At 34.9% G+C, this 27,085-nt stretch overlaps 1 protein-coding gene across 8 annotated transcripts in view; it reads left to right on the top strand.

Moving 5' to 3' along the window:
• LOC108734258 (serine/threonine-protein phosphatase 2B catalytic subunit 2-like) overlaps positions 1 to 27,085 on the top strand; it is a 127,268-nt gene that overhangs the window by 13,714 nt on the left and 86,469 nt on the right. For all 8 annotated transcript variants that reach the window (XR_003232426.1, XM_025980914.1, XM_025980913.1 and 5 more), the window contains exons 2-3: positions 11,247 to 11,450; positions 23,412 to 23,536. Coding sequence is in view for 7 of the 8 variants with exons in the window: in XM_025980914.1 (XP_025836699.1) it covers positions 11,247 to 11,450; positions 23,412 to 23,536 (329 nt within the window). In the remaining variant the exon portion in view is untranslated. The remainder of the gene's footprint in view (positions 1 to 11,246; positions 11,451 to 23,411; positions 23,537 to 27,085) is intronic.

The following is a 27,085-nucleotide window of genomic DNA, read 5'->3' as shown; positions in this document are numbered from 1 at the left end:
GTCTTCAAATATAAATAAACATCTCGTTGATATTTTCAGTAGTAAATGGTACCAATAACAGCACATTTGAGCAATGCAATTGTAGTGGATAAAATGGTCAATTTATCCGTGCAGTACTGTACGGATTATACGCTCCTCACCGGTTAAGAGTTTGGTCGAGAGTTGTCTCCTTCCTTTTCTGGCCTAGTGCTGTTCTTTTCTACTTTGCGCCGGTCAAACTGAAGGTCACAGTAGTGGTAGTATGTAGGTTAGATTAACATAAGCTCGGTGGAGCTAACACAGGTAGATAGTAGACAAAGAAAGGGGAGATTCATTCCAAACCGTAACTGTCTTTCGTAACATGTAATCTTTAGTAAAGCCACTGGGTAAATCTGACTCCTTCTGTAGCAGTCTCTATAAATTTGATTTTGAGCGGTCGTGTTAGTTATAATACAACACAGATAATAAAAGAGTATTATTATATTACGGTATTTGTATCTTTATTATGTTTCCCGTTATTTGTTAGAAACATTTGCCAATTTTTTATACGTGTATTTCCTTATTATCCGTCACGTTTAAAAGTTTAAGGTCTCACATCAATACGGTCGTGTTATCGTAACTGATAAAACGTTTACGTATTTGTAAACAAAATACTGTTAAAAACAGCTCCAATTAGCATATATTAAATAATTTGTTCATCATATCATAATAAATCTTATGCAAAATTACTGTAATAACCTTGGGATTTAATCGACATTAATGTTACTTTGAGAATTAGGTTAAGTTGTGGATTTACATGTGTATATCCAGTTCAATTACCTTTGTAAATTATTATTTATTAGATCATCGATGACCATATAAAAATAATTTTTCTGTCCCTCGGGAACAAGATTTTTTCTGGTAATAGGTCCTTTTCAGTACCCTTGACAATTTGGGTACAACATTTTATGATAAGGTATTAGAAGAAGTGGCTGATTTTAGGTATCTAGGAAGTCAGATAAGTCAGGACGGAAGGAGTAATCGGGATATAGAGCAGAGGAGAGGACAGAATCGAGTCGCTTTTAATAAAAAGAAGTCCCTTCTATGCTCGCGAATGGTTAATTTAGAAATTCGAAAAAGGTTATTAAAGGTGTATGTTTGGAGCGCGGTGCTGTACGGGTGCGAAACATGGACAGTGAACGCGACGGAAAAGAAAAGGTTAGAAGCGTTAGAATGTGGTGTTATAGGCGGATGATGAGGATAACGTGGGTAGAAAAGGTTAGAAATAAAGAGGTATTAGAAAGAATAGGAGAATAGAGGACTATGTGGAAGTCAATAAGAAGTAGGCTGGATAAGTTGGTAGGATACCTCCTCAGGCATGAAGGTTTAGTCGGAGACATATTAGAGGTAGAAACGGTAATTAGGAGGGGTAGAGGTAGACCTAGATTAGAATACTGTTCGCAAATAGTTAAGAATGTGAGTTGTTCTAATTTTAAGGAAATGCGAAAATTAGTTCGAAATAGGAGATAGTGGAGGTGCGTGTCCAACCAGTCTTAGGACTGACGACCTTATGATGATAGGTATTTACCTGTGGCTTCGCTCGCATACGTTTCAAAAATCATTGATGACCACATAAAATTAATGTTTCTATCCCTCGGGAACAGTATTTGTTTTCTGCATAAAAGGTAGTCCATATGCTTTTTTGTACCTATGGCAATGTGTTTACAAAATTTCATGATGATCGGTTAACGTGAAACTTGTATTATACCTTCTAGTTTGTCAATTGTGATATGAGATAGTGTGCCCTACATATGTCGTAGGCGTGCAGTTTCTTAATGATGTTACTTAATGAACATAAAATGTGTGATATTTTGAACTTGCTGATTGCTATTACGTATTTTGTATTTTTCCAGTGTATATATTTTTCTAGATTTATGGGACTGTACTGTTGCATTATTATTGTTGTAGTTAATTATTATCTAGTTAATTGTATGTGGTATAAAAAAATAAATTGAAATGACACCACGATGAGTGGTACGTGTTCAATTGTGATTGATAAAAGTTACGCTTGTGTGTATATGGTTGATTAGGCATTGTCTGATTTTAATATATTGTTCGCTCTCGCAGTCGAGTTTGTAATTAACCAGACTAAATAATTGCTGTCATATGTTTGCACGGTTTCTGCGGAATTAACTTTTAATCCTGACGATATCGAAAAGTTGCATTATTGAAAATCGTTATCAATCACTTTGTTGGTACTGAAATTAAATCATAGTTTAATTACGGGCTTTGTATTCTAAATACAAATGATAGTTTCCGATACATTTGAAAATCGATTTGGTAAATAATCAGGATATTTTATTTATTTATTTAATGTTTATGACACTAAAACACTATTGTTTTATTTATAACCAGTATAATACAGTGGACACTCAATAGTGTGCACATCGCATAAGGGAAACTACGCATAATATGAACAGCCTACGAGGGGGCGTTTTTCAGTTCGCGGAATGAGGGTTACAAGTAGAAATAAAAGTACGAATTTATTTTTCCTTTTCAATACATTTATCTGTTACTCTTATAAATTTTTCTTAACTTATGTATACCTTTGAAAAACATTGATTTTAAATTTTTTTGTTATTGCTTTCTTTGTGTATTTGGCGAACAGACAAAGTAGGCCAGGGAATATTATTGGTTTTAATTTTCTTCTCTGGGTTGTTTTAAGGGACTAACCATATTTACCCCTAATTTAGTAATAGACTAAAAAAAGTACACATGGACAAGTATTCTTGCATGTGTGCAATTTTGCAAGTAGGTATATGTCATTACATATAGGAACACAAAACAGTTCACCATGATACTATAGTGATGAGGAGTATATCTAATTCTGGTTATTTTTGAATAACAGAAACTACGCATAATGTGAACAGCCTACGAGGGGGCGTTTTTAAGTTCCCGGAATTTAGGTAAGGAGTGTAAATAAAAGTATGAATTTATTTTTACCCTTATACATTTTTTCGATTTTTCAATTAACTTACGTATACCTTTGAAAAGAAATAATGTTTTGTCTTTGTCTGAAAAATACGTCGAAACTGCATCCTTCATTTCTTCATCGTTTGAAAATTTCTTTCCACGAAGACATTTTTCAACTTTGAGAATAGGTAATAATCGCTGGGAGTTAGGTCAGGACTGTAGGGTGGGTGAGCAAAGTCCATCTTCTGCAGGATCGCAACATGGCTCTTGTGAACGGGCGCGTTATCGTGCAGTAGGAAGACACCTTTGGTCAATTTTTCTTTGACTGCTTCCTTTAATCGCTCTAGGACTGAAGCATAGTATTCTTTTATCTTTATAATCGATAAACAGGATCCCTTCTGAGTCCCAAAAGACTGTCGCTGTGATTTTCCTAGCCGACTGTGTCACCTTAAACATTTTGGGTGGTGGTATGCCTTTTTTGTGCCACTGCATTAAGTCCTGTTTGGACTTAGGTTCATAATGATGAACCCATGTTTCGTCCCCAGTAACAATTCGAGTCAATACTCCATCATTATTTTCACTACAGATGTTCAAAAACGCTCGAGAAAATTCCACACGCTGTTGTTCTTGAGGCAGACTGGTCATTCTCGGCACCCATCTTGCGCTGACTTTAGTGGTTGTATTTGATAATCCTATCATTTCTGCTAGCTGTTTCTTCTTAAGTCGGGCATCTTCCAGTATTAATTTTTCCAACTTTTTGAATGATTTCCGGAGTGGTCACCCCGATCGCCCAGCCTGGCCGTGGGTCGTCAAGTGAGTCCCTGCCTTGCTTAAAGAGGGTATGCCACTTGTAAACCATGGTTTTACCTGGACAAGAGTCCCCGTAAACGGATGAGATCTCTTCCAGTTTGGTTTGAACTGATTTTTCTTGTTTGGTAAGGAACTTTATAACAGCGCGATAGTCGATTTTCTCCATATTTTCTTCCCAATTGACTTGTTTCGTCGACGATAGTTCAAAGATTACTGACCTAATTACGATAAAAGTTGGTATTTATACTAATAATGAGTTGTTTAATTCGTAATGACTAGAGTAAATACCCTCACTAATGATCTAGCTACTGATTCCGCGAACTTAAAAACGCACCCTCGTATTAACGATTCCACGCCATCGTACGTATACCGTGATCAGACCAAACCTTCGATTATAGAAACGAATGTTCATTAAGTATAAAAAAAACGAAAATTTGCTGATGATTGTGCTGTTGCTGTAAATTCCTGATATATTTGGTACTTCCCTAGTCACACAGCCCGATATTTAGTAAATAGTTGTTAGGTAATTAGCTCCATTTAGGGAAGTTCGATTTTCTATTCTATTCTTCATCTCCACCCTCCTTACTTTCACTTATTTGTGTCATTTAAAACACCTTTTTAGTGCTCTATAATGTCATCTACACATCTTCTGTATATTCTACCCCTTTGACTCTTTGGCTGTCCAATATGAATTGTAAAGGGAATTTTTAGACTACTGAAGGAATATTTCCCCCAAACTTTAAATCTACTGTTTCGACTGTGGATTGTGGACTCCCATGCTCAGTTAAATATTGTATATATCCTTTTTCATCTCTTTAGGAATGGACTATAAAAAAATCCCAGCTTAGTGGACCTTTAAACTCTAGAGTGAAGTTTCCTTAAAAAAGACATAAATGTGTATTTATTAAGAAAATAAAAAACATTCTTTTTAGCTGACCAGAATGTTTGTAATTTCGTTAACAAAAAACAAGTGTTAACTACTGAGAATTATGTACTTTGTTAAGTTTTATTACCATTCGTGACGGAGTTTGTCACCATAACAGAGTAATGTTTTCTCTTTACGTTTGTATGATAATAGTTGGTAGTATATGTAGAGAATTTATACTGTTTACTACGCTTTTATTTTGTGTTTTTCCAATTGATATTGAAATTTTGTTAACCTCTGACCGACTTCTTACCTAACATTAAAAAAAAAAAAAACTTTTGCGTAAGTATTTTTTTCTGTGTGCATCTCTTCATGAACATGTAAACTTTATAAAAACGGATTGTAAATTTTTTATCTTCTCGGTTTTCTAAAAAGACTAATTAAAAATACGTTTTTGTTTATTTAAGATATACCCGACATTTTTGGAAAATTTACGAGCATGTAGTTGAAACTTTTGCAATCATCTACATCATCCTAAATGGTTTATAAAGCTGGTAATTTTGCAATTCTCTTTTGATGGTAATCTAAATTCCAAATGCACATACAGGGTTTGTCCGGAAAGTAATAGGACTAATTTCTTTCCGCCGCGACTGTACTTCGGAGCGTGCGCGCACCGACTGGATTGCTAGTTAACGAACGAGCGGCTGGTGAGTTGTCTCCGAGCACCTGGAGAGTCAGAACAGGCTTTTTCGAGCGACGTGTTTCTGTGAGTGGTTCAAGCCGAAAATGCAGCGTTCGTTAGAGCAGTGATACAGGTGACGAGTCATGGATCTTTGAGTATGATCCCGAGACAAAGAGGCAATCTTCCGAGTGGCACACGCCGGGATCTCCTCGCCCAAAAAAGGGAAGAATGAGCAAATCCAAAGTGAAAACGATGCTCATTGTCTTTTTTGACATGAAAGGCATCGTCCACCATGAATTTGTTCCTCCTGGACAAACAGTCAACGCCAAGTTTTACGTGGAAGTGCTCAAGAGACTCAAACGAAAGGTCAATCGGGTCTGACAAGACATCGCAGCCGACTGGAAGTTGTACCACGACAACGCTCCGGCTCACACTGCTTTTCTTATGGACAGCTACCTGACCAAGGCTGGCATTCCAACGCTTCCGCAGCCGCCCTACAGCCCAGATGTGCCCCCGCCGGACTTTTTTTGTTTGCTCGCCTGAAAAGGCCGATGAAAGGCAAGCATTTTGAGACGACAGAGGGGATCCAAGCAGCATGCACCGCGGCTCTTAAGGCTATTCCGGAGAATGCCTTCCGTGACGCCTTCAATGCTTGGAAATCGCGCTGGCAGCGCTGCATCGACGCAGAAGGAGCCTATTTTGAAAGTTTTTAAAGAATTGTAACGATTGGCTCAATAATTTTTCAATCGACTCAGTCCTATTACTTTCCGGAAAAACCCTGTATGTATGTGGGACATTAATTTTAATATGAGGTAGATGTAGGATCTTCATGTTTTACGTGAGAATTTGGAAAGTGTTTTGGATGGGGGTAGGGGGTAGGGAGTGGATCCGGAAGGGACGGAGATGAAATATCAAATATTAGAAATAAATATTAATTTCTTTTCCACTATAAGTTATATCAAATTAATGAGAAAAATTGTTGTTGCTGCTGTCAGACCTTCGCCGGGAATCGAACCCGGGACGTTTGACTTTACGCACCAATGCTCTGACTATTAAGCTACGTGGTTGCTGCTGTTGTCACCTTTCGGGTTCGATTTCCGGCGAGGGTGTGACAACAGCAAAAAAAAATTCTCGTTAATTTGAGGTAACTTATAGTGGAAAAGAAATTAAGAATTAATTTTCAAATTAATATTTAATATTAACCATCAGGAATTTCAATGTTTCAATTAGAAATAAATACACGCGAACTAATATAACATACTCTAACACAATAAAAAATATTTTGAAGTTATTTTTTGATATACTTTATCGGCAAATTTAGTCTCTTTTTCACATTTGAGTGTTGCTAAGTATACAATGTTGTAATGACTTAGTTTATCTTACTGAAACACTTAAAATGATGAAACCTTACAACATTCTTTGACGTATTTGTTTCAATTCCTACCATATGGTTTTAAATATTGACCATAAGGATTGAAAAACTGGCCGTATGGATTTAAATAATGAATATATGGATTTAAATTTTTAAATGCTAACTATAATGGATTTAAATGCTGGAACATTTGGCGGTTTTCAGTATTTCTGTGTGTAAGATATTGTAGATAAGATAATTAAATAATAATGTAAAAGTAAACAATTAGTTGCACAGTTATACAATCAAAATGGAATTATCGTTTCACAGTCGAATTGTTTTTATATTTATTTTTAGAATTTTGATGTGAAATTAATAGTTTTCAGGTATTATTCAATTTTTATGCAAAATTGTTTAATACTGAAAAACTTATTGTGCAATAATTGTGTTTTTATTATGGCAATCGAACAAGTGATATAAAATCTCACTCAGGTATTTGTAACTTAGTTTAGGTACTTTTAGTGTTAATCGGTTTTTTTTAGTTTATATTAATTCTTTTAATATAAAATTGATATTATCTAATGCAGTTTTTGTCTGTAAGTACTTGTTTTGGTGTGATTGGATGCATAAGGTTGGCGCTTTTGTTGTTTACATTTATACAAACTGAAAAACTTCTGCGAAGCAACTCTTAAATTCATATTACAAATAAACGAATTGTAATTTTTAAAATATCAATTTGTGTTACTATTGTAATCGATTAAAATCACTTTACTGAACAGAAATTTGTGTATGTATGGAAATTATTTCTAACTTCAAAAAAAGTGGGTACGAGGAAAACCTGAAACAACCCTTACTGGTTTAGGTAAGTTGACAACGAAATAAAAGAAATTATCACAACAGTCACTTCGTTGTTGTTGTGTTTTCCTACCATGACCTTATGATCCTAATATAACCAAACTTTAATCGAAAAAAACTATTGCTTGATTGCTTAATGTCATGGGGTTATGGTAGGGAGACATTACGAATAAAGTAACGGTTGGTTTAGGTTTCTCTAGTGCCTTTGTCTTTCTCGAAATTTAGAAACCATGTGAAGGATCTGTTTCATTGTTTTTTGACATACAGAACATGTTCAAAAACAAACAATATCGATTCAATTTTTGGTGGATGCGCCGGACACAATACTATTTTTGATATTAAGAGAATTCTAATGATTAATAGATGCTTTCTGTGCGAATTAAAATCTAAACACATACATAACTTTTCTTTATATACCCTTTTGGGCTTTTAAAAACTCCTCACATATAATTGTACCCCAGGTCTATAATCTTTTTTTTTTTAAACCTTTTAGATTACTCTAATCAACTGATAATAATAAAATCTTGTTCATTATGTTTTGGCATAATATTAGCTGCCCAACCTTGAATTAAGGTTGTCCATTAAGTCTTGGCTCAATATTGCCTGCATCAATCTTGGGTTAGTATTGTACACCAGTCCAGTCGTGGACCAAGCATGCCGAAGTGACAAATCAGGCATTTCCCTTGCTTAGTCCACTATTGGTTGCCGATCTCGGACCATGATAAAACAATCTTGGACCAAACTTGATCATTACCGTTAAGACAGCGTTAGGATCGAAAAATTGGTCTTTTATTTTAATGGAAAAATATACAGCCTATGCCCATCCTGTCTACTCTAAATATTGGTGAAAGAGTTTTTGAAATCGAATACCTAAGTAGTTTCGGAGATTACAAATGTACAAATTTTACTTCTTTATATCTTTATAATGTTAGATTAATTTTCTATTTTAAAACGAATAAAATGAACAGGGAAATGTAATAATAGTTAGAAGAAGTTAGGAAAATATTAGGGAATTGTTTTCCTTGTAAAAGCAGTCGACAGACGTCCTATTAATAGATTCATTACGTTAACTAACGTCTTCTAATTTATGGAGTAAATGCAAGTGCATATTGAGAAAAACTCGTTTTGCTTCGGTTAATTGTTCATTAGAGATCCTGTAGGATTAAGGCCAACAATCCGTATAATCCTGGTGTAATGCCTGTACCATTTTGATTGTACATGGATGAAATTAGTTAGCCGGTACAGTTAGATGAACTGCTCGGAAGAAGATACCTATATGTACATGCGCTGTATGTATACATAGAAACATACATACAACTGCTATCGTATACATACATGTATTTTCAAACTGCTGCTTTCTGAATCGATTTAATGTAGTAATTCCACGTTTAGTAAATTACTTATCTGCATTGTCCTGCCACTGTTTAATTGGTTACATATTACTATTACATACATATTGCCTTTACTGTATTCTCTTCGGCTGGTTCATTCCAATCGATCTTTTTTGCATCTTGCGATTAGTGTGTTAAATTAATTTAATCGAGGTATTCTTTGTGTCAAATAGGTTTTGACGTAGGGCAAGAACTTAGCAATAGAAAACGTAAAGTTAATTTTTAAGTAACTGGAAATATAATTTAATTTGCAGATATTCATTATTAACTATAATATTTCATTTTCGTTAGCGGTAAAAATTTGTAGATGGCGATATATTGTCAAGTGCTCGATATGAGTAATCTTGATTGAATGGAGTAATTTTAGTAAATTGGATAAAATAAATACTTCATTCATGTTGTCTTTTTCTACTGTAACCTAATCTCTTTTTTGCTATCTTCCATCGAGCTATTGATATTATCGCTGCGGCTGATTTTCCGAAGAAAATTAGTAAAAAGTTGAATTAAACAGGCAATTCGTAAGGTAAAAGAAAAATTCGAATTTGGATATGTATGTCAAGGGAACAAAAAATATCCCAGTTATAAAAATTCGATTATAAAAGTACTAAATTAATTCTATCTCAGTTGCGCCTTTTTAATCAAATAGTTGGTACGCCCACGCATGTAGCCGTTTACGACCACAATTTTGCATAAAATTTGTGGTGTTCAAGAGCGCGTGCATTGGTTTTTATAAATTTAAATGGTCCGTTAAATAATTCATTTTGGCACATGTTAAAATTATTTTGGCCAATTAAACGTTTATGGCATGTGTGGGTAATACGTTTGTTGGACGTAGTGTAATTTCCCATTCTGTTACTACTGTTTATTTTTAAGTAATCTAAAATTGTTATTTACTTCAATAAAAAATATATTTGTCTGTGTTTCCCAACCTCAATCAATCAATCTATTTTAACTGAAATGTTAGAAGTCAAATATCTATAGTATAACAGCTATAGTATTACAGTTTTAGAAAAAAAATATTTGTTTAGTGTAATTTTTTAATTTAATTGGTAGAAGAGATTAACTTATTCTTCATCATTAATTTATCCAGAGGATACTTCGCGATTTCAAACTTATTGTAGTGCTTCTCATTACGTTATGGGAATTTTCTATAAATTATCTTCAAATCGAAGTTGCTCCATGCAAGGAAATTGGTTAATATCATGCAACTTGTTGTATATGTTACCGGAAATGTATGAAATCTAGGAATTCTATAAAATTCCTACGAAATGTAGTTATTTAGGAAATCTGTAAAATAATGTTTCAAAGATTTTTTAATACACACATGTAATGTATACATTTTCTAGGAATTGTATGGAATTCCTATATTGTACTAGGAAATGATAAAACTAATGCTTTCTGTGAATTAAATGAATAAAACACGTATGTAAACTGAGAATCAGAGTTATCTGTGTTTACGCGGTTCCAGTGCGATCGCTTAATGAATATGCATTGATGACGTTATTGTTTGGTTAGGTTAGGTTTGGAGATGTATATGTATTAGTGACGTTATTGTATGGTTAGGTTAGGTAGATTTATGGCAGACTGGAGTTTCTTTAATGCCCCTGCCTGCCGAAGGCGGGCTGATATGTCGGAATAATCTCTTCGAAAACTATGCTTCGTTATGATCTCCGCGCCCAACATATATATATGAAAATGATTAGCATTATCACTTCTACAACATACTGAAAATTTAATCATCGTGTTTGCTGAAACAAAGATAATTTCGTCACATTATTTTAACATCTAACATATCAGCCCTGGGCAAGGGTACTAAAGACATTCCAGTCTGTCATAAATCTCTCTAACCAAACAATGTCGTCACCCATGGATATAGGTAGATCTCCAAACAGCCTGCTGTATTATTGCCTATTTAGTATTACTTGTAATATGTTTCCAATTGTTATTTAGGAAATTTATAGATTTCCTAGGAAATGTGTCTAATAGAATTTATTTCACACATTTCCGACCGATTTTAGGAATTATATAGATTTCCTAGGAATTGTATTCAATGACTGATTTCATACATATGTAGCCACCTATAGATATTTACTGCTAACAATGGCATTTCATAGTGTTTAAGAATGGTTATAGAACTAATACGCTTATTTCTTAATGATAATAATAAAACTAATTTTACAAAATAATTAAAAAAAATCCTAGCGTATGAGGGTGAGGGGTTGAACCCTCAAACACTCTTCCTACGCCACTGCTTGAATGCGCTTACAGTTTTTTTTCTCCTTATAAATTGAAAATGTATTGTCCTTTTTCACTGTTCACTGTGTGTGTTCGTAATTCTATTGTTTTTCAATATTGTTACAGCTGTTCCGTTTCCGCCAAGTCATAAGTTATCGGTGGCCGAAGTGTTCGATCCGAAAAGTGCGAAACCGCGTCCGGACGTTTTGAAGCAACACTTCATTCTCGAAGGACGGATAGACGAAACGGCTGCGTTGCGCATCATCAATGAAGGCGCCGCACTTTTACGCGCAGAAAAGACGATGATAGACATCGAGGCGCCCGTCACCGGTAAGTTTTCATTCCATTTTCCATTTTTCTATTTACGGGACGACAACGATCGATTTAATATTAATTTTATAATTAAACAACCAGGGCAGCTTAAACTACCTTCATGAAGTGTAGGTATACTTCTGACAACTTTTATAATAATGAGAAAGGAGAAATTTCACTAAACTTTTTACGAACTTGACGTACATTTCGCCTTCTTAGGGCATCTTCAGGAGTATTCTTCATCATAAGGTCGTCAGTTCTAAGACTGGTTGGACACGTACCTCCACTCTTTCCTATCCTGAGCTAACCTTCGCATTTTTCCTAAACTAGAACAACCCACATCCTTAACCATTTGCGAACAGTAATCTAATCTACGTCTACTTCTACCCCTCCTAACTCCCGTTTCTGCTTCTAATATGTCTCTGACTAGACCTTCATGCCTGAGAAGGTGTCCTACTAACCTATATCGCCTATTTCTTATTGATTTCTATAGAGTCCTCTGTTCACTGATTCTTTCTAAAACCTCTTTTCTAACATTCTCTATCCACGGTATCCTGATCATTCGCCTGTAACACCACATTTCGAACGCTTTTAACCTCTTCTTTTCCGTCGCGCCCACTGTCCATGTTTCGCACCCGTATAGCGTCGCGCTCCAAACATATACCTTAAAAAACCTTTTTCAAATTTCTAAATTAACCGTTCGCCAGCATACACTAGAGTTCTTTTTATTGAAGGCAACACGACCTTGCGCTATCCTCTGCTTTATATTTCTGACTGATCTGACTTCCTAGATTCGTTCTTTCCATATTTTTACTTTTATTTATTTTGATACAATACTGTTTTGTCAGTACCACATCCATTTTATTAAAAGCTATCTTTAACTCCTCCTTGCTAGATGCTAATACTGTTATATCATCTGCAAATCCAAGCATACTAATCTTTTACCCCTCTATATCTATCCTTACAGTTGTACTGTCTTTAATGATGTTGATCGCGTCTTGGATGTACAGATTAAAATGTAGCGGTGACAGTGTGCACCCCTGTCTGACTCCCTTCCTAATATTTACCTCTCTACGTTACAGCCCCAGCTCTATAACTGCCTGTTGCTCTTTATACAAATTAAGTATCACTCGTCTATCTTTCTAACTCATCCCAAATTTTGAACTTTATCTAACATCTTATCCCATTTAACATTGTCAAAAGCTTTTTGTAAATCTACAAATCCTATGTAATATATCTAAGTACTAATGTTTAGAATATTTTTCTTAAATATTAGGGCGCTTAGGATCTAGGAGGGGGTTGTTACCGAACCCTAGTTGATCAACAACCCCCTCGACTAGGGTCGGAATAGCTCCATTTTACAATAAACCTGGAAACCTTAAAGCTTGTAGTTCACTGGACAGCCACTTGGAGAGATGCCGGGCAATCTAAGTAGCGTTCGAGTTGAGAAAGCACTTTAAAGATATATATAAGTCAAAAAATTCACCGAATATAAAAATTGCCCGTTTCTTTGTCGATATTTTTTGTTTCTGTTACATTTTTTTAACTGCGAATCTCTTGTTTCTCTAAAAACTATCCTAAACTATAACCGAACATTCAAAATCATTTGCATCTTTCAATTCTTAATTTAATTTTGTTATTTTTCTGCGTTTATTGTTAAGTCCTTTCAACTCCTGCACGATACTTAAATTTTCTTGATACAGACTACATTATGAAAATGAACGCATTTATTATTTATTATGTTCAGAGTTGTTGCGTCGACCGAAGAATTATAGTTTGCGATAAGTATTTGTATTCAATAAAAAATTAAAACGGTTGACGATAGATGAGTACTAGTGTGCTTGTAGATAGACTTCAGCGTACTCGTCGTTAGTGAATTATTAAGCGAACGTTTCAGCAATTACTCTAATGGAAAAGTATTATTATAAGCTGAGGAGTTAGTAAATCATCGTTAATTAATGAACAAGAGAAACGACTGCGTAAAGTGAACAGCAAATTGATATAATGTGCTCCTTGTGCATGTAAAACAGTAGTTTAGTCGAGGTTGTTCCTTTTAAATTGTAACAGGTAATAATTACGATTAAAGAAGAATATTGTTAAAAAAAAAAGGAATTGTGTTCACTTTTTAATGTGGTTGTTTTAAAATTTATTTAAATGAAAAAATAAGCGACGCTAAAAAAATAACGAAAACATTCTTTAATTTTCCCTTTTAAGAATTAAAACAGCAATTTTTCAGTTACCTAGCAGCCTTTATTAATAGTGTAGTCTTCTTCATAAGGTCGTCAGTCCTAAGACTGGTTGGACACGCACCTCCACTCTTTCCTATCCTGCGCTAATCTTCGCATTTCCCTAAAACTAGAACAACCCACATCTTTGACTATTTGCGAATAGTAATCTAATCTAGGTCTACCTCTACCCTTCCTAACTCCCGTTTCTGCCCCCAATTTGTTTCTGACTAGACCTCCATGCCTGAGAAGTTGTCCTACTAACCTATTTCGCTTATTTATTATTGACTTCCATAGATTCCTCTGTTCTCCTATTCTTTCTAATATTTATTTATTTCTAACCTTCTCTATCCACGGTATCCTCATCATTCGCCTCTAACATCACATTTCGAACACTTAACCTTTTCTTTTTCGCCGCGCCCACCGTCCATGCTTCGCACCCGTACAGCGCCGTATTCCAAACATACACCTTTAACAACCTTTTTAGAATTTCTAAATTAACCGTTCGTTTTATTGAAGGCGACACGACCCTGCGCTATCCTCTGCTTTATATCCCTTCTATTGCTTCCGTCCAGACTTATCTGACTTCTTCTACTTTTTCGTCTCCTATCTTTATATTCGCTCTTTCCCTACTTATTCTTCCCTTGCAAATCAGTATTCTTCTTTTTTTATTTATTTTCCTATATTGGCTAACAAATTTGGGTCTCAATTTTGTTACACTTTGCTAAAACTACAAGAGTCTAAAATTATGAGAAAAACTAAAATTAACAGGTTCAAATCGCCAGAAAAACAATTGAAATTATAAGGAAACTAATTTTATTTGCGAATCTGTTGAAGTTGAATCTGTACTTAGAATGGTCTCCACATTTGGACACGTTCAAGTAGCATGTCTGATTTTGTTCTTCTGATTGAGTTTGTTCGCTGCATTGAGTAATAAATTTTGACTCTGGCGTTTCCATTATCCATTATGGAATTTCCAATAAAGTGACGAAGTAAGTAACAGTAAGTATAAGAATACACATCGTCCATGTATACATAAATGCGGGCTTAATACAAGCTTCCTTGTTCTACAAAAGACGCCCCGGGCTCCAGGCGTCGCGTCGCGCCGATCGCGACGTGACTGCTCGGTCCGCTGCGCCTTGTATTGGCAATCAGAATCAATTTTAACCATCCTCCGGCTATTTACTGGTTCCTTTTGTTATGAACCCTCGTTGCTTGTCTCGGAAGCTTTCACATGTATGTACAATATATGCGCTTGAATTTAATACAGAAATAATGTCGCTCTTTGTATACATAATACGGTTTCGGAAGTGAATCAGAACATTATCCATCTTAACTTGATGAAATTCTTGATTGGAAAATTTAAAACCGCAATTAAAATGCGATCAAATTTATTTTATTGCAACACTATTTAATTTTATTACATACAAGCTTTCATGTGACGAAATCAATATATCGATTACCGACGGCTCTTGATTAGCTCGCTGTACATGTACGGCGGACTGTAATAATCAATAGCAGGCAACCTTTACATTACAAATCATTCTTGAATGACACATACATGCCTGCATAACAAAGGAAGTTCGAGAGTTAAGTGTTCTACAACTTCCAAAGCTCTTATTATGGACAAATGGTTGTTTGTTTCAGCGTTAGGTATCAAAAATTTAATTTTATTTTGTTTTTTATATGTAGCAGTCTGCAAAACGATTAATCGTTTTTGAAGTTATGACTTTCCACGGTTTACTTACCGAAATAAGCTTTCGCCTTTCCGTATCATTATTATTCACTGACCGCATTAAGCATTGGGCAAAAACGAACGGGCGGTCGCTTACCGTGATAAAAAAAGCGAATAAATGGAAAAATTTCTTGTCAGCTTATTTCCCGAACAACGGAAGTAGTTTGCAAGAAGTTTGCCAGAACGGAGGCCAGTTTGTTTAGGTTATTTCGTTTCGTCGGAAATTCATCTCGGTTGAGAATCGATTTTATATTTTACTTTGGACATTGTCGATTACATGCACTTGATAAAATGCAAACAAGAAATAAATAAACGATTCCTATTTACCTATTATACCTTGTACATAGTTCAGCTCGCGACGGATTAGCCCAGGATTATCTGCTGCTTTTCCAATTTAGACTGTAGAGTTAAGGGTTCGATATTATATTCACTGTGTTAAACGTTTTCTTGGGATTTCTCCTGCATATGATATTGTAACAAACGTATGCCCACAGGAAAAATGCAAAATAATTACCTATACACGGGAAGATTGGGGAGATATTTTGACGTTATTATAGAAAAGCTCGAAACTATTCGATTTTTTTGATTTGGCTAATGAAACATTAAAAAGACTTTTTAGAAATTCTTACTGAATACTCCTTTTTAATAAATTTGTGAAATACGACTGTATTAGGGCAGTATTCATCTATCAACTAATTAAAGTATAGAAAGCTTGGTTTATATTTGACATTATTGTCCGGGGCAAGTAAAATTTCGTTATGATGTTGCACGTAGTGTTTAGGAGTAAGTTTAACTTAAACTGAATTAAGTTAGCAGGTGGATCGTTGCATGCAGCTGGTTTTAAACAGTCAACGATAAATTGAATTTCCACTGTAAGTAATTTTCCGCAAGCCATGGCGATGGCGAAGGTACATGCATCGCAAACAGTATCTACCTATCAGTGTAGTTGTGGCACGGTAACTTTCGTCTAACTTTTGACCATCATGCTTTGTTGGCAACTTCCAGAGAATAATAGGTTTTTGTTTTCCGTCCTCGTCGTCTTGCGCAAAGTATCCCGTGAATTTTAACAAGATCGCCCGAAACATTTTCTACCTGAGATGGCTTAATTGAATTCTTTTCGTGCTGTTTCTTAATATTCCTAGACTTCTGCTCAACGCAAGCAACTCTAATAAAATTTAAAACATTTCGCTGTTCGTTGGTACACGACGAAACGAGATGATTAAAATTTATGTTCGGGTAACAAAAGACGAAAATGGCAGTTAAATACCTGAGATGTGTAATTGTTTGGGTTCCGTGCTCAAAAGCAATACGGAACGCCTTAGTGCCTTTTCACACTAACCGGAACCGCTTATTAAATGCCGGGTAACCGGTTTCAAAATGTACAGATCTTATTGCATGTTTTCATACATTCAGAAACGAAAGCCGGAAATACAAAAAATACAATGCAATAGAATAGATGTTCGCTCTTTATTCTAATTCGGATTGCCGGATCCGATTATCCTAATTAAGCGACGCTGATTTATTGTTATATTGGTTAGTGCGGGTGAATAGTTTAATTTTGGCGGCGCTCGCTGATCAGGTGAACATCGGTGAAAGTGAAAAACATAGAGTACCTACTGTTCCGCCACTCTTGTGTAAATTTTTGATTGATAGCAATTTACTTAAAGATGAAAATCCGCGGCGCTTGGATAAACGATGAAAATACCGGCGGACTTTCAACGCAGTAGCATAATTAAGTCCTTTTTTCTTATAATATCCAATTCTTCAGGCGGACGTTTAGCAATAAATAGACGAAAATGGCAGTTAAATACCTGAGATGTGTAATTGTTTGGGTTCCGTGCTCAAAAGGAATACGGAACGCCTTAGTGCTTTTTTACACTAACCGGAACCGTTTATTAAGTACCGGATAACCGGTTTCAAGATGTACAGATCCTGTTACACGTTTTAATACATTCCGAAACGAAAGCCGGAAATACAAAAAATATAATGCAATAGAATAGATGTTCGCGCTTTATTCTAATTCGGATTGCCGGATCCGATTATCCTAATTAAGCGACGCTGATTTATTTGCAGGCGAACGTTTAGCAACAAATAGACGAAAATGGCAGTTAAATACCTGAGACGTGTAATTATTTGGGTTCCGTGATCAAAAGGAATACGAAACGCCTTAGTGCCTTTTCACACTAACCGGAACCGTTTATTAGGTACCGGATAACCGGTTTCAAGAAAGATGTACCTACTGTTCCGCCGTCCTTGTTTAAATGTTTGAATTCGATCGCAATTTACCCAAATAAATAAGAAAATCTGCCGCGCTTTGATAAACGATAAAAATACCGGCAAACTTTTAACGCAGTAGCATTATTAAGTCCTTTTTTTTATATTATGAAATTCTGTAGGCGGATATTTAGCCTCATCGTTTTTTTTTACCGCAAAGCGTGTAAAATTAACAAATTTTCGCACCGTCTCTTTCGCATATCCCGTGGACATTTTGTATAATTACACAAAAGAACCATTAAACGAAATATGAAAAAGTTAACTAAGAACGCTTCAAAGCTGATGATGATATTAAAACTTCGTCTCTATTTCGCTGTCATAAATGCTTCATTTCAAAAGAGAATTCGCTTTGTTAAATGCCTTTCGTTGAAGTTGGGAATAAAAATAATGCATACGATATGTACGTGGAGAACCTACACACAATGCCATCTTCAACCCTCCCTTTTGATCACTGCAGCATAAAAAATAGGACACCATGCTCATTGGAATGGTAACTTTGCATTTTAATTGTGAACATTTTCAGTTTCCGCTGCCAAGATGAGTTGATCATTATCTACAAATGTGTGTGCTTGTTAAAACGGTTAAGTGCGGTGAAATGCAGGCTCCCGCGGTCTCTAGGTTTTAAATAATGATTTATTCTAACTGTTCCTTTATTGAAAGCTGATGGTTTAAAATAAATTAATGAAGTTGTTTACTGTTACAATTGTTTAGCCAGTTTGATTAGTAGGTAGCCGTTTATCTAATGTTTATTTTCTAAAATTTGATTGTTGAATTTATATTTTTTTGGCACATTTTACTCAATTGCAACTTCTATAATCCTTGAGTAATTGATTAAAAGATTTACTTACTTGCTTATCAAATGTAAACTTTGTGTAAGGAAAATAAATTTCTAATAAAACAAATGATTATGCATAAAACAATATTGGCAATACGAATTACTACAAACAGGATGGCAAACGCCATCTGTAGTATGTTGCTATTTTTAGTGGAATTCAAAAATGTTCAACGAGGTCCATAAGTATATGGACCTGTCAAACTGAATCCATGGTAATAGTTTTTCTTCCATTGGAACTTGCTCTGTGTTCTTAAATCCATTGGTGAAAGGATTAAATCGTTTGTCCAATGTATACTATGTTTAAGTAGAAGTTGTTTCCAATCGAGTCGAATAATAAGCCTTATTACCTACTTGATAATCTCGAGTCGAATAGTAATGTTTATGGTTCAAATCTGGTTTACATACATAATATCGTTTATGTGTCGTGCAGTCATATTCGTGATGCATTTCTATCGTTTTCAAATAAAATTTTTATGTCTGTGACTGGAAGTCGAACTGCATTTTATATTATTAAGTGATGTGGTTACAAATTTACAAGAACTGGCATTACAAAATACCATTTCTGTTGGTGACGGTGAATAAATTATTGACGATGAAAAATTAGCAAAAATTGTCCACATTATGCCTTCAAATAATTGACCAATTCACTCATTAGCAGTTCTTAAGTTTGCATTTACCAATAGAATTATGTTAATTATTAAGTGCAGTTTATCTACCATTTATATATCACTAGTGACCCGCCCCAGCTTCGCACGGGTGCAATGCTGATACTAAATATATTTTTGTTTTGTTTAGATTATTATCGAAAAGGGGAAATCTTCAAAAGATACCCCCTGAACATACTTAATATGCTACAGAATGTCTTTATATACAACATTCACAGATTTTTTTGTCATTAGATAATACAAACCGGCCTCCCGACCGGTACCGCCGCAACCGCTATGTCCCTGCATTTTAAATCTGTAATATCTTCGAAAATATTCATTTAAATTACATGCTCTAAAGGGCCATATTGATTTATATTAAATGCACAATGTATTTAAGGTACTTCATTGGATAAGAATTAATGCTGTATTGCCTACAATCGCTTCGTAAATAAGTCATTATTTCTCATAAAAAGTAAAGGATAAAAATGGTTATTGTGGGTTATCCCTCAGAGATAGACATATATCATCAGGGACTTTTTTGTAGACTCTTTTAAGATGTACAATATTGTAGTACATTATTTTGATCTATCTCGTAGGGTTCAGCCAGCGTTTGCAATATAAGAGCAAAAAATGTGTTTTTTTATTTACGACATCACATTAGAAACCTCTAAAATTATCAGTGTTTCCCTACTATATTATGCATGTATTATACATATAAACCTTCCTCTTGAATCACTCTATCTTTTAAAAAAACCGCATCAAAATCCGTTGCGTAGTTTTAAAGATTTAAGCATACATAGGGACAGACAGCGGGAAAGCGACTTTGTTTTATACTATGTAGTGATAAGACAAAAAAAACTACGAATATAATTATTATTATGCATTGCATATGTGTAAAGTCGTAGACACCAGACACATAATAGAATTTATGATGGCAGCATATGCGAATACTGATCTGTTTTGTGCTTCGTGCTACATAAAATTTTATTATTAATGCTAAAAAATATTTATTTGTTTTGTGTTTGTTGCATCACCTACTTACAGTTGCATTAAAAGCAGTCGTCTTTTAAATGTGTGGCTTGCTTTTCGCTTAGTTTTCCCTAGTTTTCTTTTTTATATAATTGCAACTAAAACATGTCAAAATTGAGACTATTACATGTTACTTAATAAATTCTGCTATTTCTACGTCAAATCCAGTCATTTACAATCGAAAATTGTAATTTTTGCGTTGTTATAAAAATTTAAGTTTCTCCGTGTCATAATGTCAGATTCAAGAAACTACAGTACTCGCTCTTTAACATGACACAAAATCAATTATCAACAAAACAGTATTACTTTATAGAAAAATGTACCTACAGCTGGTTTTGGGACATATTGGCCGTTGCCTGCAAAGAAGAAAAATATTCACATGAGCGTGAAAACCAGCACTATATTGCCTTCCTCACTTTGTATATTTTTGAATTTCCAATAAACAATGCAATAAGCAAAAGACTTTAGTTGTTTCCGTTTTCACTGGGCCGTGGCAAAATGCTTAGCGGGTCTTAAAATAGAAAACTAACCGTTCCTTTTATTACGAAGTAGCCGGCTCGAACCCGAACAGAATGACACGTTTCCTAATGAAAACTTTAATTGGCCTCGTGTAAGGAAGATAAATGGCCTGAAACTTGAAAACTTACCGACACCGCCCCATTCTTATGCACTTGATTTACAGTTTCCATTACTATTACAAAACGTCCGACCGATATTCATATACACATATTCAACACTACATTGTTTGTCGGTTGAAAAAGTTACATTGAAAATGGTGTCGTAGATCGATTGGATTGTCTTGAAAAAAATTAGTTTTATGTGGTCGTCAATGATTTGTAACACGTATTTAAGTCATTAATGAGAGCGATGCCGCGGGTAAAACCTAATAAACTTTTTTCTCTTATTTTTGGCATGCATTTTATTAGTGATTTTTGGTGTTTTCATGGGGTCTTTATGGTCATCACGCACTGGTTGGACACACACCACTGTTTTCTATCTTGGGCCAATCTTCGTATTTCTCTAGAATTGCAACTTCAACTTCCCTTACTATTTATTGATGAACAGTAATCTAATCTAGGTGTTTCTCTGCCCCTATCTACTCCTGTTTCTGTGTCTAATATGTCTCTCATTAGCACTTTAAGCCTCAGAATGTGCAAAAATTATGAGTCAGAAAATGGAAAATTAAGGGTTACTAATTAATACGGATTAAATGATTAACATTTGTTTCAATCACTTGACAACCCCCGCTTTATTATTCTACTCGTCCCTTAATTTATTTTTGTTTATCGTGTCTCTTATTATAGAGTTTTACAGATTCTGTCAGACTACAATTCAGAATGTGTCTATTGCTGCATTATATTCCAGACAAAAGTCGTGATATTATCGGGAAATCTTTTTAAGTAGGTCACAGGTTTATCTTCCATCTTGTGCATTAACTATGAAGTACTTTTACTAGCACTTTACTCTGACTCATGATAATCAGTGGTTAAACTCGATATCACCTACAGAAAATATTATTTATTAATTGACACTATATAGGCAAGACACTAAATGCTATTCGGAATTATTTTTAATGTAATGGATTCAATAAATTACACATATTCGAAATTTTTGTAGTGTAGCGACCACGAGCGTGATTGTGTGAGCGGCTTATCGATTCGCCGACTAGCTGCGGACGCTTTTCTTCATGTGCGCCATATCTGTAAACGTGTGTGTCGTGCCTGCGTTCCGGGAAAGCAATTAAACCGTTCAAAGAAAACGAGACTTCTCTGGACGGCTGGAGAACGTTCCCGAAAGGAGGCAAGGGAGTATAAAAAGGAAGAGACGATCGCCGAAGTAGAGTAGAAATAAATTGACCGTCGCAGAAGTGAATCAAGAAATAAATTGAAAGTGATAGAAGTGAAATAAATAGAACAGTGAATAGTAACGGTAGTGTAAATAAATAGAATAATTACCTAAGTTTAGTAATAATTTAATAGTGTTTTTAAGTTGAATAATAATTAGTGTAAATAAATAGTTCTCTTCTTAAAAGTTAATTTGTTAAACCCACGAGCATTACAGTAGACTCTTATCTGTCTGATTGTATATATAATACATTTGATAAATATACGCCATCTATCGAGGAACTTTTTGTACAAAAATAAGTACTTAAGGATAAAACATGTAGGCAGTATATTTTTAGATACGACAAATAACTATATTTTTTAGTTTTATTTGTTTTACAGTAAATAATTTGATCACAGTCACGAGATTGCCTGAATAAAATTTGTGAGGTTCAATGGCATGATGTTTGTGGAGTTTGCCAAAATTTTGATAAGTTATAGCAAGTGCGACTCTGGTTCTAGCAAACAGGAAAGTGATTTCTAAAATATCTTATTAAATTTGCATTTCACTGACCATAAAATTACTCTATCCATATTTAATTGTTGCGTTGAGTTGTATATCTGCAGTAAATAAATGTCCTGTTTGATTTGTAGCGTTCTGATTTTGATGATACTCAATATTTTACAAAAATTAACGATTGTAGATTTATAACTACATTATTGTGACGGGAAACAACAATAATAGTAATAATATAAAAGATTACAATAAAACAACACACTTGGAAAAAGATTTATTCGCAAAGCTATGACGTTTCGACGGTTAGGTCAATATAAAGGTTGTCACACACCTGTCCGTTTCGTTCCGTCATGTCGAGTGCTGTTAAAATGTAGATGGAATAAAAACAACTTAAACAACATTCACCAACGGATAATGACCAAATCGTCAAGACGCAACTGATTTGGCAGTAAATCCTTTTGGTGAAACTTAACTAATCGTTTTATTTTAATGTTTTATTAAAACGTTATTTTTGTAAAATCTTAGTTAAAATCGTAAAAATTTGGGCGGTTGGGTATCGTGGTCGATGGTGCAACGCACTTGCAATATAATCATGACGATATTCCATATTATAACGCAATCTAACCTAACCTTAACCCTTGATATACATCACTTCACCATGCCCTAATCTATGTCTATGAGTCCTAACATTTCCCACAAACCAATCGGGGAATCCTTTCCTATCATAACTGAACGTAAGCCCAAGGAAGATACTATTCTTACCGTATTCGTCAATTTCTGTGATCAATTTAGGCATTTGAATATGCTTCTATTTTTGATTTTTGTTCGCATTTGTTTTTAATGTAATAATTGAGTAGTAGACATGCAAATTAAATATTTTCTCGTTTGTTTCAGTTTGTGGAGATATACACGGGCAATTTTATGATCTCATGAAATTGTTTGAGGTGGGCGGCCCACCTGCAAACACAAAGTACCTTTTTCTCGGTGATTACGTCGATAGGGGATATTTTAGTATAGAGGTAAGTCATGCTTATTATTAATTTAATTATTTTAGTAGATAATGCGTGTGTAATCATGTGATGTTTGTTAAAGGCAAGGAATGATAAGCGACATAAAAATATGTTCATGTGTACTTATAAATGTATGAAATATGTGCCGATGTGGTCGCATAAGGGATTCTGTAAAAGGGATTTCAAGTATCCGGGAAAAGGAATTTATGAAAATTAAGTCGAAACACTGCGATCGTTCATAAAATACGTACGTAAATAAGGGGAAGAGATGGGTGTTGCTTAGCGTGACGAGATATGACAAGAGGGGAGGAGGGGTCTAAGGTCTAAGGAAATGTGACGTTCGGAGTTTATCAGTATTATTTTGGTGTTTTTCTAAACTTGACATTTTTTAAAATTTATCATTTCGATGGAAAGTAATTCTCATTGCTACTTTCAATCATAAAAAATCGATTATAAGAGGGAAGGGAGGTGAACTAGCTTTTGTGACGCAATATTTTTCGGGTGGTGTAATTTAGCGTGACGAAAGGGGAGGAGAAGTTGTTGGGAGGAATGTGATGTTTTATTTGCTCTTTTATGGTTGAAAAATGAAACAGAGGTAGCGAAGATAGTGGGGGGGGGGGGTGATTGGATCAAGAATAATAAAAATCTTTTTTCGTTACGTTTTACATTTTAGTAGTGATGGATTTTCTCTAAAAATGAATTGTAGAGGTTGGTTAATAAAGGGTCATTTATATAATACGTCACGTCGCGAGGTGACGAGGGGTCTTGGAGTAGCGTGACGAAATGTAACAAAGGGGTAGGGCGGTCACGGAGAAACGTGATGTTTGTATAACTTATCAAAACTTTTCGTATGAACTTTTAGAGGTCATTTTTTACATTATTTTAAGAATTTTTATTTTTTCCTTTTCTAAAAGGGTAATTTTTTATATTAGTTGACATTGGAATTGAGACATGAAGTTTAGTCAGGTAGGTAGTACTCACCATATAGAATCGTTTGGTAGTATTAATTCCATGCGGAAACCAATGTAGCTTGAGATACAGGCTCCTAAAGTTTTCTTAATTGGAGGAAATTCCGGTTGGTACGGCCCTGGCTGCAGCCCTTCATCAGCTGTTCTCGCCAAATATGCATTGATGACGTCATTGTTTAGTTAGGTAGATTTATGATAGACTGGAGGATCCTTAATGCCCCTGCCCGCCGAAGGCGGGCTGATACATTAGAATAATGTTAGGAAGATATGTTTTAGGAGAAACGATGTTTGACGGGAACAGCTGGCGGGAGGCTGAAGCCAGGGCCGTACCTACCGGATTTTCCTCCGATTATAAAAAATTTAAGAGCCTGTATCTCAGTCACATTGATTTTTAAACAAATAATAAACAACATTCTAGTAAATACTACTACACTACTTTACTTGGTGAGTACTACCTACCTCACTAAACTTCATGTCTCAATTCCAATGTCAACTAATGTAAAAAATTNGCGCTGGTGAGATCCAAAAAGATCGAAATCGCGATCCGCGTCTGGCAGTTTCGACAGAATACAGACCACTTCGAATTATTTTATTCGATTATGGTAACGTGCCTATCACGTTGAGGTTAGCTATGCTGGGATTCGTCTGAGCAAGTAGATATCCATATATTTAAATGGAGTTTGTTGGAGCATACGTAATCCTAAAATGTAGCATCGTACTACAGATGGCGTTTACCGCGCCATTTGTGGTATTTTCTAAAGTCACAGATAATTATCTTTAAATTACTTCGAGTAAACGAAATTGAAAAGAAAACACGAACATACTTAATCATATATGTAGATAAATAAGTTTCCAGATGTGAATGTAGATTGTGATGTTATATTGCTTCGTGGGCTTTATAATGTTCAGAAATGAAATGGACCGGAAATTGCACGGTGCTCATCTTTTATTGTATTTTTATATGATTATCAGTTTGGAGTGCTGCTCGAGGCTGTGGCAGAGTCGCACTCGGAATTTGGAAAATGGGAAATGCGCGCACGCTTCATAGACCTTTCTAAACAATAAAAGAATATATTTTATATACGACGAAGTTTTTGAAGCTACTTGTTTTATTGGAAATCTTATTTTATCAAGCAAAGCACTCAGATCAAAATAACAAGAAATGTGCTAGAGTTATGTTCTAATGTGCTACTTCACAAAATTCGTTATCCGTATAAACAGTGACGTACTACTACATTTTTTTTAAATTAAGCCATTTTTGGGTTAGCTTAGGTTAGGCAGAAGAAGACCTAAATTAGATTATTATTCGTTGTTTGCCGTGAAATCACAAGCAGTATTTTCTCAAAATGTTCGAGCGAATGAAACTCGATATAAAACACTATGTACAGACTCTATTTACAAATGAATTATTAACTATGAAATAACGGATTACAACTATAGGCACAACGAAGAAAATATGAATTAAAAACGCAAGTTAACAAGAAGAAGAACAAAACGTAACTAACTCTAAGTTATGTGACAAAATCAAAAATTGTTCTGGTGCTACCAGCAATACTTAGTGTGCAACAAAAGAATTTTAAAACTTTTCTTAAAACTTTTTGGGTGTTTCATTCCCACCAGCCAGTAATGCTGGTGGGCGGGCAGTCCCTCCGGACTGTGCCGGAAGGTAGGGCGGAAGGCCCTCTTCACCAGCCTGCTTTCAGGAATCGTGGGAATGGGTGGGTGGTGGTTCGGGTGAGAAAGATGAGACGGACGAAATGAAACAGTCGAAATGGGTACAGAGCCCCCGCCCATGTAGATCTATTACTACCGGTACGTTACAATTTAGTTTTATTGCAGTGTTTTGTTGTTGCTGCGATAGCGATAGGATCATACATAAAGACTATATTATCGGCTATAAAATTTTGTCCATTAAACGTCAAATTGTCCGTTAAATTATGACAAATTTGAATATTTAATATCCATTAGAAACATCTGCACTGACCCAGTTTTTTTTTTGGTTCCCCGAAGTTTGCAAACTACACACAAATACATGCAAAAACATTTCGAGGAGTCTAGATTTACGAAGGCAACTCGGAGCGAGCATAACATTCTCTATTCTACGGATTTAATGCCGCTTCATTTAAATTTAATTGAATTGTGATCTGCGTGTTTCATTGTAGGGAACAATCAGGGATGTTTGCGCTAATGTACAGCCCTTGTTACGAAATCGGAAGCTGTCCTGATTTTGAAGTTTTCGTTTCTCTTACATTCGTTATTGTAATTTTTTCCCCAATGAGTCACGTACTAACATTTGAAGGGATAAAAAAATGATATACAGTGTAAACTCTATATAACGACACTTGAGGGACCGAACATTTTTCGGCGTTATAAAGAGTGGTCGTTAAATGGAGAGAAATAAAAGATATTATTTTACTATTCTATAATAATATGCATTTACCAATATAGCAAACATTTTGCACACGAACATTATTATTCATACATTGCGTATAGCCTGTTATCTTCGTCTGATGTTTTTTGCTGCTCCAATATTTTAATTGTATTTTGTTACGTATCTTACTCATATCTTGAGATACTGCTGGATCAATTT

The sequence above is a fragment of the Agrilus planipennis genome, unplaced genomic scaffold (assembly GCF_000699045.2).
Source record: "Agrilus planipennis isolate EAB-ADULT unplaced genomic scaffold, Apla_2.0 scaffold2, whole genome shotgun sequence".
NCBI classification, from domain to species: domain Eukaryota; kingdom Metazoa; phylum Arthropoda; class Insecta; order Coleoptera; family Buprestidae; genus Agrilus; species Agrilus planipennis.
This window is presented reverse-complemented; position numbering and strand designations above follow the sequence as displayed.